General features: G+C 56.2%; 2 protein-coding genes and 1 long non-coding RNA gene across 12 annotated transcripts in view; 2 read left to right on the plus strand and 1 right to left on the minus strand.

Annotated features, from left to right (window-relative positions):
- The window catches only part of C2CD3 (C2 domain containing 3 centriole elongation regulator), a 60,361-nt gene extending 51,296 nt beyond the window's left edge, over nucleotides 1-9,065 (plus strand). For 3 of the 9 annotated variants that reach the window (XM_074572244.1, XM_074572246.1, XM_074572249.1), the window contains exon 33: nucleotides 8,219-9,065. In XM_074572244.1, coding sequence (XP_074428345.1) covers nucleotides 8,219-8,353 — 135 coding nt within the window. In that variant the 3' untranslated portion in view covers nucleotides 8,354-9,065. Of the gene's footprint in view, nucleotides 1-2,146; nucleotides 2,274-5,723; nucleotides 6,167-8,218 lie in introns of those variants that run through there. The other 6 variants (XM_074572240.1, XM_074572243.1, XM_074572242.1 and 3 more) reach the window with 3 other exon arrangements.
- Nucleotides 1,183-5,667, minus strand: LOC141737508 (uncharacterized). Its single transcript, XR_012585195.1, has 4 exons — nucleotides 5,286-5,667; nucleotides 4,876-5,023; nucleotides 3,721-4,016; nucleotides 1,183-2,878 (listed from the first exon to the last, which is right to left on the minus strand). It is a non-coding gene; the product is annotated as an uncharacterized LOC141737508 (long non-coding RNA).
- A 2,221-nt stretch (nucleotides 9,066-11,286) lies between the features above and the next one.
- On the plus strand, nucleotides 11,287-14,338 carry LOC141737504 (putative mitochondrial transporter UCP3). Of its 2 annotated transcripts, XM_074572259.1 has the most exons (7): nucleotides 11,287-11,444; nucleotides 11,756-11,894; nucleotides 12,041-12,251; nucleotides 12,669-12,866; nucleotides 13,293-13,394; nucleotides 13,473-13,653; nucleotides 13,858-14,338. In XM_074572259.1, exons 2-7 carry the CDS (start codon nucleotides 11,769-11,771, stop codon nucleotides 13,961-13,963), a joined length of 924 nt encoding a protein of 307 aa, XP_074428360.1. In that variant the 5' UTR covers nucleotides 11,287-11,444; nucleotides 11,756-11,768; the 3' UTR covers nucleotides 13,964-14,338. The 2 variants fall into 2 exon arrangements, with proteins under 2 accessions (XP_074428360.1, XP_074428359.1); XM_074572258.1 differs by having other exon boundaries at nucleotides 11,320-11,444; nucleotides 13,293-13,653.
- Nucleotides 14,339-15,502: the final 1,164 nt, after the last annotated feature.

A 15,502-nucleotide genomic window follows, 5' to 3' on the forward strand; every position in this document is an offset into this window, starting at 1 on the left:
CCTCCAGGGACCTCAGTTTTGCAGAACCTCATGAAATCTAAATTTTTTTGACGTTTTTTCTCCATTACATCAGGCAGACTCAGGCTTCCAGTTCTTGAGGTTCTTCCCAGCTCTCCTCTTCCACACTGGTCACCTGCTGTCCTGCCTGATCCAACAGTCCTGCTTCGACTCCTGACGCTTTTCAGGTTCACAGAATCACAGTGTGGTAGGGGTTGGAAGGGACCTCCGAAGATCATCCAGTCCAACCCCCTGCCAGAGCAGGGTCACCCAGAGCAGGTGGCACAGGAACGCGTCCAGGTGGGTTTGGAATGTCTCCAGAGACGGAGACTCCACCACCTCTCTGGGCAGCCTGTGCCAGGGCTCTGCCACCCTCACAGGAAAGAAGTTCCTCCTCATGTTTAGGTGGAACTTCCTGTGGTCAAGTTTTTCCTGTCACTGGGCACCACTGAAAAGAGCCTGGCCCCATCCTCCTGACACCCACCCTTTCAGTATTTCTAAGCGTTGATAAGATCCCCCCTCAGTCGTCTTTTTTCCAGACTGAAGAGACCCAAATCCCTCAGCCTTTCTTCATAAGAGAGGTGTTCCAGTCCCCTCAGCATCTTGGTAGCCCTTTGCTGTCCCCTCTCCAGCAGTTCCCTGTCCTTCTGGAACTGGGGAGCCCAGAACTGGACCCAGTGCTCCAGACGCAGCCTCCCCAGGGCAGAGCAGAGGGTGAGGATGACCCCCCTCCTCCTGCTGGCCACACTCTTCTTGATGGCCCCCAGGATGCCATTGGCCTTCTTGGCCACAAGGGCCCATTGCTGGCTCATGGTCATCCTGTTGCCCACCAGGACTCCCAGGTCTCTTTCCACCGAGCTGCTCTCCAGCAGGTCAGCCCCAGCCTGTCCTGGTGCAGGGGGTTATTCCTGAACTCCTGTTCAGAAGCGGCTTTGTCCTTTTCTCCTCTCAGCCTTTGTCCGAGCAGTTCCTGATACGACCTCGGGAAAATTCTCTGGGTTCGTGGCTAAACTTAGCAGCGTCCAGCGCTGCATCGTGTTTATTGTGAAGCTACAACTGGTTTTAGATGTGTCAGAGCCATCGTGTAGGTGGCCCAGGTTATTGTCCAACTCCTATTTCTGACTGTTGCCTCTGCCTCCTTTCTCCTTCTTTGCCTTTACTGGATTCATATGTTCCTTTTGTTTTATAGGTATACACTGTTTCTGATTTTTCAGGGCAAAAATTTGATTTCTGGTTAGGGTTTTGGGCAATTGTATGCCAGAGTAAAAACATTTAAACGTGGTTCCGGTGAGATGCTGGCTGGGAAGCCCATATTAAGGCTCGCTGCCCTTCAGAGTTGGCCCCGTCTACTGGTAATGAAGGTGGGTTTTGGGGGGCAGGAGGAAATATTTTAAAAATTAGAGAGTTTATAAACTTTTGCATTCAAACATCTTGATTTTTTTTCTCTCCTCACCTCTATGAATATTCCAAAAAGGATAAGAAACTTAGATGGAAACCAGTTTCACTCAGAATAAATTGGTATTTATGTATATGTAGATTTACCTTCAGCGTAAATGAGGAGGGACGCTTTTATAAGACAGCCTTAGGTTCAGAATAACCGGCTTTCATCTGTTCTGAAAACGCAGGTGGCTGGCAACGCTCCAAGCATCCTTTCTCGGTTGCGATGTTTCTCCTTGATCTGCTCCCATTCCGGCCGCAGCCACTGAAGCTGCTCCGTTTCCTTACCCAGAGCACAGAGCTAAGGCCTCTGCCCGCTCCGTTTCTCCTCCAAACCCGCTGAACAGAAACGCTGACCTTCTCTTTTCGTTTTCGCGACCAGAAAAAGAGGAAAAGGTGGCTGTATTCTCCATGTCCGCTCGGAGTTGCGGCCGGTGGTCCGTGATTTGATAGAAACCTTTTCCTATCCCGAAAGCAGAAGTAGGTGTGAGGTCACTCCGGGGGTAGGTTTGTAGCCCGTTAACCCAGATCTGTTTTCCCTCCTTCGTCGCTGTGCGCAAACAAAACGCCATCAAACTTGTGGCACCCGCGGGGCTGAAACATTCTCCGCCTCCGTTATCACAATTCTTTGACCTTGAAATAAGCCGTCACCCGCCAAGACCTATAAAATGCTAATAAGTCTGTCTGCTTTTCTCCCGTCCCTGGCACACAGCAATGAGATAATCCTTGGCTGGTTTGAGTGTCCTGCCGTATCCCTGCCGTTTCTATAAAAAGCAAAAAGTGAAGCGTGATCTCCCGTCCTCTTTCCTCTTGCATCTTTCGGATCAAACGTGTGCGCCTGACGGCTGAGCGTCAAGATCCTTGGAGTCTGTGACTGCGTTGGCTTAGGGACAGCGAGGGAGAAAGCCAGGACAAGCGCTGCTTGTGCTCAGCTCGTCGTTTGAGCTGGCAGAGCCTGTTTCGGAGGCAAGGAATGGTGTAAACACGACATTTCAGGTGCGTGCTCTGGAAACTATGCAGGAGGTTAAAACTCTTGACTGTTGGAAACTGCCCGTTTGCCGTGTCGAAGGAGCATCTTAAAAATGCTAGAGGCATTTAAATTGCTCTAGCAATTAAAAATTGAGGCTAGAATGTCCTGCTAAATGTTATACGTGCAAGGAATTTGCTTATTTCAAAGAAAAACAGCTTTATACAGGTAGCATAAAGTGTAAGTATAGAAGTGTAGCTCTTTCCTGTAGCCATATCCCAAAACTGTCGGTGAAGCTCAACCTGCAAATGTAATTTCATGAAGCTTCTGATCCTCTGCACGAGCTGGGAGTGCTAATTGCGCTTTTAAACTTCTCTCATTTCAATTCACGCCCGTGCTAAAACTTTCCTGCGGCTGGAAGTTCATTTTTAGGGCGGTCCTTGGGATCGATACGTGCGTCTTAACACCTCTGCCGGGCTGCAAAGGGAGAGGGCGGTATGAAAATCGGCGGAGGAGTATTTTAGCCATCCCTACCTAAAAGAGCACACGAGCGGTATGTTTTCCAAGCACACCTCGTTTACTGACAGCGTACAAACTGCCGCCCACAGCCTCGGTGTCCTCTAATAGCAGCAGACACCTGCTCTCCTGTCCTGTTTTCACTTTTAGAGCGCTCTTTTGGAGTGTGTTATCGCACGGATGGCAAAATCGTGAGCAAGGGGCAGCGTTTTTTGCAGAGCAGGAACAACTCCAGGGCAGTGGTGAAGGCACCACCCCTGGGGGGATTTACAAGCCGGGCAGACGTGGTGCTGAGGGACATGGGGTAGTGGTGGGTTTGTCAGTGTTGGGTCGACGGTTGGACTCGATGATCTGAAAGGTCCCTTCCAACCTGGACAATTTTAGGAACTCAGTTTGTGACTCAGCTTCACCTGAGGCAGGAGAAGTACTGTGGCACCTCTGGATTGTGAACTCGAAGAACAAAGGAGAACAATCTCATTTAATTTCTCCTTTAGAATCAAATTTAAAATTTGTTATAACCATGGTAAGATTATTTCACAGCTGGTTTGGGTCACTGGCTTAGTGCAATCCCCAAAAAAGTCCTTTAGTTTCTGCAGAAATACTCAGCTGTGCCGCTGTCTCCGCTGGATCTGGGATTCTCGAGGCAATTTTGTTCCCTTTTCCTTATCCTCTCCCAGATGCCCTGTTACCTTCCCCTCTGAGTTGTGGGACTTGCAGCTGCTCCCACTGAAATTCCTTAGAAATGTCCTGTTTCTAATGAAAGTGAAACTGGTCAGTGAACACTGTCCGCGCGTATTCCTTACCTTCCAAACGGGAGTCGCTGTCTCCGTTCCTTGCTGTGCAGGAAGACGTGTGTAGCACAAGTACGCGTGAGAGGGGAACTGGGAGAAGTGGGAAGTAGGGTTCATTGGATAATTTGAGGAATTCGATAGGGTCATTGCTACAGTGTAAACCTGCGTCTTTTATTATTTCGATTAGTTCACGCAAGCTGTTCACGTGGGCGTAGTTGTGCAGAGAATCTTTTATAGGTATGTCAGCGGTGGAGCCTCCTTCGGGGTAGAACAGGGCCCTCGTCGGGGGACAAACGGCTTCCTCACGGCTGGAAGGAATCGTAGAATCACGGAATGGTTTGGGTGGGAAGGGACCTTTAAAGGCCACCTTGTCCACCCCCCTGCCATGAGCAGGGACATCTTCAACTAGACCAGGGTGCTCAGAGCCCCGGCCAACCAACATCCCTGGAATGTTTCCAGGGATGGGGCATCTCCCACCTCTCTGGGCAACCTGGGCCAGTGTCTCACCATCCTCAGTGTACAAAAATTCTTCCTTAGATCTTAAGATCTTACAGATCTTATATCTGTAAATTCTTCCTTAGTCTGAATCTCCCGGCTTTCAGTTTAAAGCCATCACCCCTTGTGCTATTGCGACAGGCCCTGCTAAGAAGTCTGTCCCCAGCTTTCCTGTAGCCCCCCTTTAAGTCCTGAAGTACAGTGCCAGGGCAGAGAAGCGGCACGGGTTTGTCTGGCTGCAATTTGGCTGGTGTATTGGATTTAAGCACCAGAATTTCCTTGGTTTTTTGGGTTTTGTTACAGTTACAGACCTTCCTGGCCTGGGGGATAGGGCAGTCCATGCCGATTCTTTGCAAAAACCTAAAACCGCTGTTCAGAAGTGAACGCTGCTCGGTGACCTAAAACCAGAAGCCTTTCGCCACTCCTCTGAGCTTTCGCTTTGAACGCTTTTCTCTAAGAACTGCTTTTGAGGGCTGTAGAGAGACCAGGGCCCAGCACGGAGCCAGCGTGAGCGGGTTAGTCTCCATCTCCCAGGGCAGGGGGTTGGAACTAGATGATCTTTAAGGTCTCTTCTAACCCAAACTATTCTATGATCTCCAGCCAATATTAACGTTTCAGCTGTTTCACGGACAGTTGGCACAGAAACCAGCGTGGGAAGAACAAGCGACTGACCCGGTCTATGGACACCCTGGAGCAGAATACGCTGTCAAAAGGCGGTGGTTTGGCCAACGAGTATCTCTTTCCGCCGGTTTTTAAGCTTCTAATCTTGCCAGGTCTGCGTTTAACCTCTCTCAGCTTCTTTCTTTTTAGGAAAATCATCCTAGGGCAGTGTTAAGAAGAAAGAAAAACAAAGCAAGAATTCTCATAAATATAAATGTGTGATAAAAATGGGCAGTGCTTCCAAATACTATAAGCCAAAGCTATTTTCCTGGATAGTGGGAACTCTCTTACAGAAATCTTTTCAGATCATTTACACCATTAGCCATATGAAACTGGGAGATTTAGGCTCTAGGAATTTATAGTTAGATTGTCATAAATCTTTTGTGCACTGCTGGATGTGAAACCACGCGAGCCGTTCTCACCGTTGGCATCCTTGTTATTAACCAGCCAGACGGCGACCGAAACCACCGTCTTTGCGAGCGTTGACCCATCTGTCTCCCGAATCTGGCCCTGCAGGAGCCGGCTGCATCCGCGTGTCTGAAAATCAACCTTTAGGAAATCTTGGCCTGCGGTTAGGGCCTCTCTCGGTCTTGTCTCTGTGCAGAAATTGTAGCTGATGTTAAATTAGCTTGCAGTTAGCCTCTTGTGCTTTGTCCTGGCTCTAGCAGACACCGGTACACCCGGGATGGGTAGATCAGGGGGTGGTTTTTATCTACAGGCTGTTTTCCCATCAGGGTCTTCACCAGCGATGCCCTCGCGGGGCTCAGTGTGCTCGTCATCTCAGCCTGTAAAGCGCAGGTAACCAAAGACAAGAAATCTCCAAACCCACTTATTCCTAAAAAAGCCATTTCCCTCCCCAGACGATGCACGTCAAAGCGGGGAGCGCGCAGGAACATGATCCCGGCGCTGTTTCTCTGATGACCTTAGGAGACCTTTCCACCACAGCTGCACCTGGTGAGGCCGGGCCCGGCCGGGACGGGGAAGCAGCCCAGGGATGTAGGCGAAAGGTTGGACCGACGGATCAGCTTTCCACATCAAACCCTGCTCTCCAGGAGACCTTCCTGGCCCCGTGTCCTGAAACAGCACCGCTCGCCTCCGCCTCTAAAAGCAGCCGAAGCCGGGTCTCTCCTCTCTCGGTGCTTCACGGGCACGATCTGGCTCTAAATGAACCAGGGAGAAACACCAGTTTCTTTGTACGCTGAAAATATCATAGAATCATAGAATTGGTAGGGTTGGAAGGGACCTTAAAGATCATCTAGGTCCAACCCCCCTGCCATGGGCAGGGACATCTCCCACTAGATCAGGTTGCTCAGAGCCCCATCCAGCCTGGCCTTAAAAACTTCCAGGGATGGGTCTTCCACCACCTCTCTGGGCAACCTGTGCCAGTGTCTCACCACCCTCATGGTGAAGAACCTCCTCCTAACGTCCAGTCTGAATCGACCCATCTCTAGTTTTAATCCATTCCCTCTAGTCCTACCATTCCCCGACATCCTAAAAAGTCCCTCCCCAGCTTTCTTGTAGGCCCCCTTAAGATACTGGTAGGCCACTATAAGGTCTCCTTGGAGCCTTCTTTTCTCCAGACTGAACAACCCCAACTCCCTCAGTCTGCCCTCACAGGAGAGGTGCTCCAGCCCTCTGATCATCCTTGTGGCCCTTCTCTGGACACGTTCCAGCATGTCCATATCTTTCTTGTAGTAGGGGCTCCAGAATTGGATGCAGTACTCCAGGTGGGGTCTCACGAGAGTGGAGTAGAGGGGGAGAATCACCTCCCTCGACCTGCTGGCCACGCTTCTCCTGATGCAGCCAGGATACGATTGGCTTTCTGGGCTGCTAGTGCACACTGACGGCTCATGTTGAGCCCCTCGTCCACCAGCACCCTCAAGTCCTTTTCTTCAGGGCTGCTCTCACGCCAGTCACTGCCCAGCCTCTATCGGTGCTTGAGATTGCCCCGACCCAGATGGAGGACCCTGCTCTTGCTCTTGTTGAACTTCATGAGGTTGGCACGGGCCCACCTGTCCAGCCTCTCAAGGTCCCTCTGGATGGCATCCCGTCCCTCCAGCGTGTCAGCCACCCCACACACCTTGGTGTCGTTGGCAAACTTGCTGAGGCTGCACTCTATGCCACTGTCCATGTCGCTGACGGAGATGTTAAACAAGACCGGTCCCAGTACTGGTCCTTGAGGGTCTCCACTTGTCACTGGCCTCCACTTGGACATGGACCCATTGACAGCCACTCTTTGGGTGCGGCCGTCAAGCCAGTTCTTTATCCACTGAGTTGTCAGTCCATCAAAGCCATATTTTATCAGCTTGGAGACCAGGATGTCATGCGGGACAGTGTCAAAGGCTTTGCTCAGGTCCAGGTAAATGGCGTCAGTTGCTCTCCCCCTTCTATTGATGTTGTGACCTTCTCAGAGAAGGCCACCAGGTTTGTCAGGCAGGATTTACCCTTGGGGAAGCCGTGTCGATTGTACCCAGTCACCTCTTCGTTATTCTTCTGCCTCAGCAGCGCCTCCAGGAGGATCTGCTCCATAATCTTACCAGGCACTAAATATCCATTTTTTGTGCTACTGGGAAGTCTGGAAGAAAACCTTGCTGCTGGGGGCTGGGGGCGGGGGGGTGCGTGCAAAGTGAGGAGGATGTTAAAATGCTGGAAAAGGTGGTTTTCATCTCGTGGGCTGCTGCGTAGGAGGTTCCTGCGGGGGGGACTGGGACGGGCCGGTCGAATTTGTCAGCAGGGTTGGGTTTGTTGTGTAGGAGCTTCGCCTCTCCAGTGCGAGGTGGTTTGGTTTTTTTAAGGGTTCTGCCAATTCCAAAGCAAATAATAATCGACACCCAAAATTCAGAGAGTCAGAGCCCGGTGCATACGCTGGAATAATTCTTTTGGCTTCGCAGAAGATGACTTTGGCTGAGGGGAGACGTTGACAGAGTTCAGAGCTGACTTGCCGGAGCCCAACTGTGTGGTTTGGACCTTCTGATTTCGGCCTTCGGCTTTTGCTTTCTGCAGCACCGAGGAAGAATCGCATTTGCAGCGTCTAATATTGTCTTGGGCAGGGAAATATTTCATTATCGGGGATTTTTTGGATAGGGAAATATTTCCCCATCACGGATTTTTTTATTTTTTTTTCCCCAAGTTGGAACAAAGAGGTCTTTTTCCAAAGAGTTGCCTCGCAGTGTGCAGAATGAGGGAAAAAACCCCTCCGAGGAGAACCGCTGAGCTACAAAACCCACATCAGGAGGGGTATTTCCTGCGTATCCAACTTCTCGCCCGCTGCACGGCCCTGGGCTTTGCTGCGATGAGAAACCGGGCGCGGGGCAGAGCTGCCGGGGCTCTAACGTCTTCTTCCTCCTCTCCGCAGAGCAGAAGCGGAGCAGCACCACGGGGCATCCCCTACCGAAGGCCGGCTCATCCCAGACCGGCGGTTGATCTCTCGGAAGAGGAAACCAAAAGGATCGCCAGGATCTTCTCTGCTCAGCCGGCCAAGAAGGAATAGCGTCGGCGAGAGGCCGTCCGCAGCGGCTGCTTCCCCAGCCACGGCCTGACCCATGGGCCAACGCCGGGTTCTCCAGGGAAGAGGAGATGGAAGCCGTAGGTTTCAGGCTCTGATTTTTAATTTGCCTAATTGGTGTCCTGTTGGAGCGACTTAAAAGCAGGTGGTCAGCCGAGGGGAGCTGAGAGACCGCGTGTCTTGCAAGGGCAGGTCCCCGATGAGACTCACCGCTTCAGGTAACCGATGAGCTGCTGCCTGGTCTCTAGATTCTCCTTTGTGGGGATTGATTCATGTGAAGTTTCTCTAACCTTTTATTTTTGACTAAACGCGACGCGTCCCGTTTTGAGACGGCTCCTTTTTCTTCGCCCGCGGGATGGAGAACGTGAGAAATTTGCAGAGAAGCGTTGCCTCCCCGCCGCGGCGTGTGCTGTGGATGGGGAGGGGAAAATGAGCTCCCTCCCCAGTGGCCTTTCAAAAAGAGTCGGGGGGAAGCACAATTTGCTGATTCTAGAGGAATGTAAATGCCCGAGGATGCTGTAAAATACTGATGTGTGTACTGTTTTTAGTAGAAATACGGAAAATTCTAAATTATTTTTGTACATTTTTATGTCAGGTACCTTTTGGATAACGGACTCTGCTGCAAACCGAGCTAAGTTATTTTTGTACTGCTCTCCAGTCTTTGTTTTTCAATAAAATTCCTTTTGGTTTCTTGTCACCTGGTGCCATGTATCCCGCTGCCAGGTCACGAGCTCGTCATTAGCAGGGGGCCAAGACTCCTTCCCCGAGAGCCCCTGGCAACGGGAGGGAGGGGACGTCGTAGAAATGCTTCCTGGAAGATGCTGTAGCTGGGCACTCGCGGAAAGGTCAGTGCTTTGCAAAGGAGTTGGATATCGCTGTGTAGCGCAGCCCACGGGGAATGAGTCGGACCCCGGAAGCGAACGAATGCTCCAAATCAGAGCTGCTTTTCAAACCACGCTTTGAATTGAGGATTTAAGGAACCAAAGTCTCAGCAGCCCTTTTTTTTCACAGAATCCCAGACCGGCAGGGGTCGGAAGGGACCTCTGGAGACCATCCAGTCCAACCCCCTGCCAGAGCAGGGTCACCCAGAGCAGGTGGCACAGGAACGCGTCCAGGTGGGTTTGGAATGTCTCCAGAGACGGAGACTCCACCACCTCTCTGGGCAGCCTGTGCCAGGGCTCTGCCACCCTCACAGGAAAGAAGTTCCTCCTCATGTTGGGATGGAACTTCCTATGCTCAAGTTTGTGCCCGTTACCCCTTGTCCTGTCCCCAGGCACCACTGAGAAGAGCCTGGCCCCATCCTCCTGACACCCACCCTTTCAGTATTTCTAAGTGTTGATAAGATCCCCCCTCAGTCGTCTTTTTTCCAGACTAAAAAGACCCAAATCCCTCAGCCTTTCTCCATCAGAGAGGTGTTCCAGTCCCCTCAGCATCCTGGTAGCCCTTTGCTGTCCCCTCTCCAGCAGTTCCCTGTCCTTCTGGAACCGGAGACCCAAAACCGGACACAATACTGCAACCCTTTTCCTCCCACCTCTGCAGTTTGGTTTGTCACCGGGGAAATCCTAAATGCCTGATTCACAACTTGCCCACGCCGGGTTGGACCCCGGTGGTAGAATCCGTTCCGCAGTGTCCGCGCGCTGCCTACGGAGCTCCGAGCCTCCCGCCAGTGCCCAAAGCAGGGGCCGCCTGGATGTCACCGCTGCCACGTGTCTCCCACCCTCAGCCCTGCAAACGCGTCCCCTCTCCCTGCCCTCGCCGGGTGAGGGTTGGGCGATGACCGCGCCAAGTGTCCCCGTACAGCACGTCCCCCTGCCAGGACAGGAGTGACGCGTGGGCGTCCTGCTGCTGCTGATCCCGGTGGCATCCCCAAAAAAGTCAGGCGGGATGCTGGCCGGGTTGGGAACGCGGTGACATAGGAGGTGACGGTGTTGACTCCTGAGTTACAGCTCGGGCATGAGATAAACAGCTGCTTCCTTTTGCGTTTAGGTCAGCGGTGGCGCACGGTCCGGCCGGCCGGGAAAACAGGAGGGGGCAGGCAGCCGGAGAGGGGCGTCAGTGACAGACGAGCTTCTGCTCGGAGCCCGATGGACGGAGCAAAGGTGGCTTCGGGGTCTCAAATCAGGCCGAAATCCCTCTTGTGCCCTCACATGAGCTCGCTCGCGAGGGCAGAGCCTTTCCGCGCAGCAGCAGGGACGTGCGATCTTTGGCGAGCGCGTCCCTTCGGGCTTTGTGCGTGTAAAGCTAAATAGCACCAAGGGTTAAACACCGAGTTTTAAGAAAAGGGAGGAAAAGGGGCATCTCTTGAGCCGTCACCCCACCCTTGGCCCCCAGCCTTGTCCTTCCCCCGGGCTGCAGACCCAGCGCCCGTCCACGCTCGAAAGGGCGTCGTGGTTTTGTCGGTGCGGAGCAGGAACACGGGAGGGATTTCCCCCTGCGTGTCCCCTGCCCTCGGGCCGCTCCACGTGAGCTGGGGGCCACGTTACACCCTGCGGAGGAAATCCCACCGGCACACGGCAGCTGCCCGGGATGAATGACGGCTGTGTGGGCCGTGCGAGGAGCAAAGGTGTCCCACCTGCCCCACCGGGGGGGCGGGGGGGCACAAAGTTCTGCCTTGCCCCAAACCGCTCGCTTCTAAAGCCTCGGGCAAGTGTTTTCTGCATCTCCACCTTCCCAGAGCGCGTTTAGGTTAAAAATCCAAATTACTGCCCCATCCCTAAGGTCCCAGCGGCCACGAAACAGGCAGGGCCACGCTGCCGGGGGCTACTGCCCCAAAGCTTCGCTCCGATGGGTGCTGGTGGTCCAGGCAGGACCCCCCACACGCCCCCATGCCGGCACCCTGAGGGGGAGCAGAGGGCTGAAACGCCGCCTCCCCGTCACGGGTGTTGGGTGACCCCGCTCTCATCGACTCAAATGCCACCGGGGGAACTGGGTTACACTGTCACCCGATCCCCGCGGCCGCTGGAATGTCCTCCCCGGTGCTATTTAAGGCGGGGGCCAAGGAGCCGGCTCTCAGGTTGATGGTTGCACAGAGAGGGGTGTAAGGCCGGAGCAGGGACACGGTGCCGAGGTCCCAACGGTGAGGCCATGAGGGACCCAGCCCCGGGCAAGTCATCGTGGGAGGAGAAGTTTTCACCGAGCGCCCCCATTTTGGCCAGGGTGTGGGGGGGGTGGGCGAGCCCCGGGCTGAGTGAGGAAGCCCCGTGCCTCAGTTTCCCCAGGGATGCAGGCGAGGAAACAGGGCAGGATTTGGCTTTCAGGGCTGTCCAAAGCCAGCCAGAGCCACTACGGCACATGGTCACCTGTGTCCCTACGCCAGACTCCTGTTTGAATCTCCATCCAACGCAGCATCCCGGCTCCTCCCCAAACCACCCCCCTGTTTCCTTCCAGCCCCTCTGCCACGATGGTGGGTCTGAAACCCCCTGAAGTGCCCCCAACAGCCGCCGTGAAGTTCATCAGCGCGGGGACAGCCGCCTGCATTGCCGACCTCTGCACCTTCCCCCTGGACACCGCCAAAGTGCGGCTGCAGGTACGATCCACCAGCCCCCCAAAATCCCACGGGTGGAGGGAACACCCCACAACAGCCAGACCCCCGCCCCCGTGCCAGCTCCACTCCGGAGTTGGTGGCGTTTTGGGGGAGGCGGAGGGCAGGGTGACGCGGTCGGCATCCCGCAGATCCAGGGCGAGGTGCGGATCCCCCGGAGCACCAGCGCCATGGAGTACCGGGGTGTTTTGGGGACGCTGAGCACCATGGTGAGGACGGAGGGACCCCGCAGCCTCTACAGCGGGCTGGCGGCCGGGCTGCAGCGGCAGATGAGCTTCGCCTCCATCCGCATCGGGCTCTACGACTCGGTGAAGCAGCTCTACACCCCTAAGGGCGCTGAGAGTGAGTGTCGACGCGATCAGGACCCCCCCGCACCGTCCCCGTCCCTGCGCGCACCCCCGTCCCAATGCACGACCCTCTCCCGGAGGGGCACAACCCACCACAATGGCAAACAGCCCACCCCGGGGTGAACAACCCACCCTGGTGTGCACAACCCCCAAGCTGCGCCCCCCCCCCCCACTAAGCACCCCACAACCCCTGGCTGCTCACCCTGGGGTCCCCACGCAGCCAGGGGTCCCCGCGGGGCTGGGGGGTCCCCATGCAGCCAGGGGTCCCCGTGGGGTTGGTGGTCTCCATGCAGGCAGGGATCCTTGCAGGGCTGGGTGTCCCCATACAGCCAGGGGTCCCCGCAGGGCTGGGTGTCCCCACACAGCTGGGGGTCCCCACACAGCCGGGGGTCCCAGCGCCTGCCCTCTCCAGGCACAGGGCTGGCGGCGCGGGTGCTGGCGGGCTGCACCACGGGGGCGGTGGCGGTGGCGTGCGCCCAACCCACCGACGTGGTCAAGGTACGGTTCCAGGCCAACGGGGCGATGCCGGAGAGTGCCCGGAGGTACAGCGGCACCGTGGATGCCTACCGCACCATCGCCAGGGAGGAGGGCGTCCGTGGGCTCTGGAGAGGTAGGGGCAGATGGGGACAAGAATGGGAATGAGGACAGGGATGGGATGGGATGGGATGGGGATGTGTTGGGGACAGGCATGGGATGGGAATGGGAACAGAAATGGGAAAAGAGATGGGAATGGGGATGAGGAAGGGTACAAGCATGGGAATGGGGACAGGGATGGGATGGGAATGGGAACGGGAATGGGGATGAGGAAGGGGACAGGGATGGAGACAGGGATGGGATGGGAATAGGAATGGGAATTGGAATAGAAATGGGAACAGCAGTAGTAATGGGGATGGGAATGGGGATAAGGAAGGGAACAGGGATGGAGACAGGGATGGGATGGGGACAGGAGTGAGGAAAGCAGGGCTGGAGCACCCATCCGGGATGCTCCGGGAGGGGATGTGACCACCATCCTCGATACCACCCCCCTCCTGCATAGGGACGCTGCCTAACATCGCCCGCAATGCCATCGTCAACTGCGGGGAGCTCGTCACCTACGACCTCATTAAGGACGCGCTGCTGCGGACGCAGCTGATGACAGGTAAGGATGGTACCAGGGGGACGCGGCTGGGTGCCATCCCCGTCCCTGCAACCCTCAACCCCTGGGTCTGCCCCACAGACAACATCCCCTGCCACTTCGTGGCCGCCTTTGGGGCCGGCTTCTGCGCCACGGTGGTGGCGTCGCCAGTGGACGTGGTGAAGACGCGGTACATGAACGCCGGTCCCGGGCAGTACCGGAACGCGCTCAGCTGCCTCCTCGCCCTGCTCATGCAGGACGGCCTCGCCGGCTTCTACAAGGGGTGAGTTTGGGGAAGCCCCGCTGAGCACCGGCCAACTCAGTGCACAGACACTGGGGTGGACCGGCTCCGCTTGACACCACGGCATCGCCCGGCACACCACGCGTGTCCTAACCCGTGTGCCGCCACCGGGGCACCAGGCAGGGCTTTGGGGACCGCGGGGATGTCCCCGCGATGTCCCCTCCAGCGCTGCTCTTCCCGGCATAGGTTCGTCCCCTCCTTCCTGCGGCTCGGCTCCTGGAACGTGGTGATGTTCATCTCCTACGAGCAGCTGCAACGCATCGCGGTGCTGGCCCGGACGCCCCAATCCTGACCCCCCACACACCCCGGCCTTTCTCGTCAGCGTTGGCGAGACACAAGAGTAAATTATATTAATTGCTGGAGCGACGGGGGAGCAGTGACACCCCCAGCCCAACAGGGAAACCCCGAGAGGGACCGGCGAGACAGGAGGAGAAACGACGCTGTTTGCAGAGAAACGTGGGAGAATGGAGGTGTTCAGAGAGGAGTTTAGGGAGGAAGAAAAACGCATTTGTAGGTTTTTTCCAGCTGGGAAGAGCTTCCCGGCAGTGGTGGGAACAAGGCGAGCAGTGTGGGCAGGCGGGACCGAGTCGAGGGCTGGGGGATGTGGTGATTCCTGATATTCCTTACCGACGCTTCCAATAAACCGCCCCTGTGGGGTCTGATCGCAGCAGTCTGATTGCCTTTTTTTTTGGGAGGGATTTAGGGTCGTTCCCCCGACCCTGGGGGTGCCACTGGAAAAGGCAAACCAGGCCTTATCCGAAAGCTTCCCCGAGTGTCATGTGCCATCGGGGATCAGCTTTAGCAGAGATTATTTCTGTGATTAGGAAAAATAAAAAGCATCAAGCTGGGCATGTGGGTTCATGGCCACACATTCCACTTGTGGGTGCAAAGAGCCGAGAGCCGCTGCCCCCCCTCCATGTGGGAGGCACCCCCAGCCCCAAGGAGGGTGGGGCACGCAGCCTTGGTGCCATGGTGATGGTCTCCCCCAACCCTTCACGGTGGGGACCCTCACCTGTGTTCAACCTGCCGCTACCGGGTCTCGAACCGACGTTCCCCCCTCCCTCCCGTCGCCGCCGGGTCTCGAACCGGCGACCCATAGCGTTCCCACCTGCCGCCTCCGGGTCTCGAACCCGGGGCCTCCCGCCCCGGGGAGGAGCGGCCGCGCTGGTAAGAGCCGGGGCCTCGCGGCCCCTCCGCGTTACCGGCCCCGCGGCAGCAGGTGAGTCCCCGGGGTGTGCTGGGGACCCCCATCCCCAGGGAACCCCCCCATCCCTTCCCGGGCTCTGCTGGGGATCCCCAACAGCCCTGAGTGGGGTGCACGCAGGGGGTCCCCCCCTGCCCCAAGCCCCCCCATGCAGTGGGGTGGGTGCAGGGGTGCCTGGCCACCCCCCCACCCCCCAATCCCTGCAGCTGGGGATCCCAACCTGCATCCTCCCACCTCCTGGGGGGGCCATGGCACCCACGGCAGGCAGTTCCCACCCCTCTCCTTGCCCCAGGACTGGCGTGAGCCTGAGATGTCACCCACTGCCACCACCGCTTTCCATGGACTGGGAGAACTGGGAAGCAGCCTCGCAAAACACCTGGGATGCGCAGGACACCGTCAGGGAAGGCTGAAGCCCCCGAGGTACCGCAGTGCTCCCAAAAATGTGGGTGAAAGCCGGCAGAGCTGGCGTGATGCCTGGGGTGCCCGTTTTCCCCACCACCAGCCCCAGCGGCAGGGAACGGACACCCCATGGGGGTCCCAGCCTCTGGGGAGCAGGATGAGGTTGAGCTGGGACGGGGAAGGGCTGGGGCCCCGTGCCGTCGATCTGGAAGTCCCAGCGGCGAGAGG

This window comes from Larus michahellis, chromosome 1, assembly GCF_964199755.1.
Source record: "Larus michahellis chromosome 1, bLarMic1.1, whole genome shotgun sequence".
NCBI lineage: Eukaryota > Metazoa > Chordata > Aves > Charadriiformes > Laridae > Larus > Larus michahellis.

Coding starts and splice junctions, on each gene's coding strand:
- LOC141737504 (XM_074572258.1), top strand. CDS start 11,769: ATGGTGGGTCTGAAACCCCCTGAAGTGCCCCCAACAGCCGCCGTGAAG. Junction 12,252..12,668: donor CACCCCTAAGGGCGCTGAGA/GTGAGTGTCGAC, acceptor TGCCCTCTCCAG/GCACAGGGCTGGCGGCGCGG. Junction 13,654..13,857: donor CTCGCCGGCTTCTACAAGGG/GTGAGTTTGGGG, acceptor TTCCCGGCATAG/GTTCGTCCCCTCCTTCCTGC.